The sequence below is a fragment of the Priapulus caudatus genome, unplaced genomic scaffold (genome assembly GCF_000485595.1).
Source record: "Priapulus caudatus unplaced genomic scaffold, Priapulus_caudatus-5.0.1 Scaffold1252, whole genome shotgun sequence".
NCBI classification, from domain to species: Eukaryota; Metazoa; Priapulida; class Priapulimorpha; order Priapulimorphida; family Priapulidae; genus Priapulus; species Priapulus caudatus.
The window spans coordinates 46,168-47,398 of record NW_014578313.1 but is presented as its reverse complement, the minus strand read 5'-3'; the positions used below and the strand labels follow the sequence as shown (position 1 = coordinate 47,398).

General features: G+C 49.1%; 1 protein-coding gene across 1 annotated transcript in view; it reads left to right on the top strand.

Annotated features, from left to right (window-relative positions):
* The window catches only part of LOC106815978 (IQ and AAA domain-containing protein 1-like), a 17,059-nt gene that overhangs the window by 4,406 nt on the left and 11,422 nt on the right, over positions 1-1,231 (top strand). Inside the window, 1 exon segment of the mRNA XM_014820513.1 lies at positions 471-576. Within this exon segment, the coding sequence (XP_014675999.1) occupies positions 471-576 (106 nt within the window).

Here is a 1,231-nt window from a genome sequence, read left to right as displayed (position 1 = left end):
GGTGGCGGTCAGGGTGGGGGTGGCGGTCAGGGTTAGGGTTAGTACTAGAATTAAGGGTGGGAGTTGGGATTCAGTCTAGGGTTAGTGTTAGGGTTATGGTCAGAACTTGGGTTAGAATTAGAATTAGAGAAGAGGATGAGAATAGGAGGAAATTGGAATATGAATGGGAAGAGTGGCATGAGAGTGGAGTGGGTAGGGGAGGATAACACGGTGAGAATGAGAGGAGAGTGGAGTGGGAATGGGAGGAGAGTGGAGTTTGAATGGGAGGAGAGTGGAGTTGGAATGGGAAGAGAGTGGAGTTGGAATGGGAAGAGAGTGGAGTTGGAATGGGAGGAGAGTGGAGCGGGTAGGGGAGGATAACACGGTGAAAATGGGAGGAGAGTGGAGTGGGAACGGGAGGAGAGTGGGATGAGAGTGAAGTTGAAGCTGGATGAGAACGGGATGTGAAACCTCTTTGCTCTACGTTTCAGAGACAAGACGGGAAAGTTCCCCGAATATCCGGATGTGGAGGACGGAGGCTCGGCATCAATATTCTGCACAAAGAAACCGGATGAACTTGACAGCGAGCAGGCAGGGGTGTGCATCGTCTGATCGAAATTAATTTTTGAGCAGAGCATATGAATTGTTTTGGCAGTTTCAATGCCTGGTGCCTTCACTGCGCATGTTCGTGTGTCGTATGTCTGTGTACTTGTGTGTGCGTGTGTGCGTATGTGTTTGTGCGTGTGTATGTGTGTGCACGTGCGTGTGTGCGTATGTGTTTGTGCGGGTGTGTGGGTGTGTTTGTGCATGTGTATGTGTGTTCGCGTATGTGTGTGCATGTGTGTTTGTGCAGGTGTGTGGGTGTCCCGGCCCCCCCCCCACTCAGTGTTATTTAGGGTACGCATATGCTCGTTCCCTCCCTTTGAAAGCACCCCCTATCTCAGGACTGCTCAAATTTCTGAACCCCTTTTTCGCGGGCTTTTTGCGGGTTTTTCCTGCCTTGGAGACTCCCCTAAATCCGGAACACTGCTCAATGTACCCCCTATCTCAGGTGAGCTCTCATTCCAACCATAGTGACGTTAGTGTAGCGTGTGGAACTGTTGAACCAGTCTACACTACGTAGTGTAGAGTTCAGTGATTGAGGGGAACTAGGGGGCAATATTTTTACATTTCAAAATTAAATAATCCTGAATGAGCTTTCAAAACTAGCCAGAATTTCAGGAATTTGATCCCGGGATTTGATAAAGTTTTC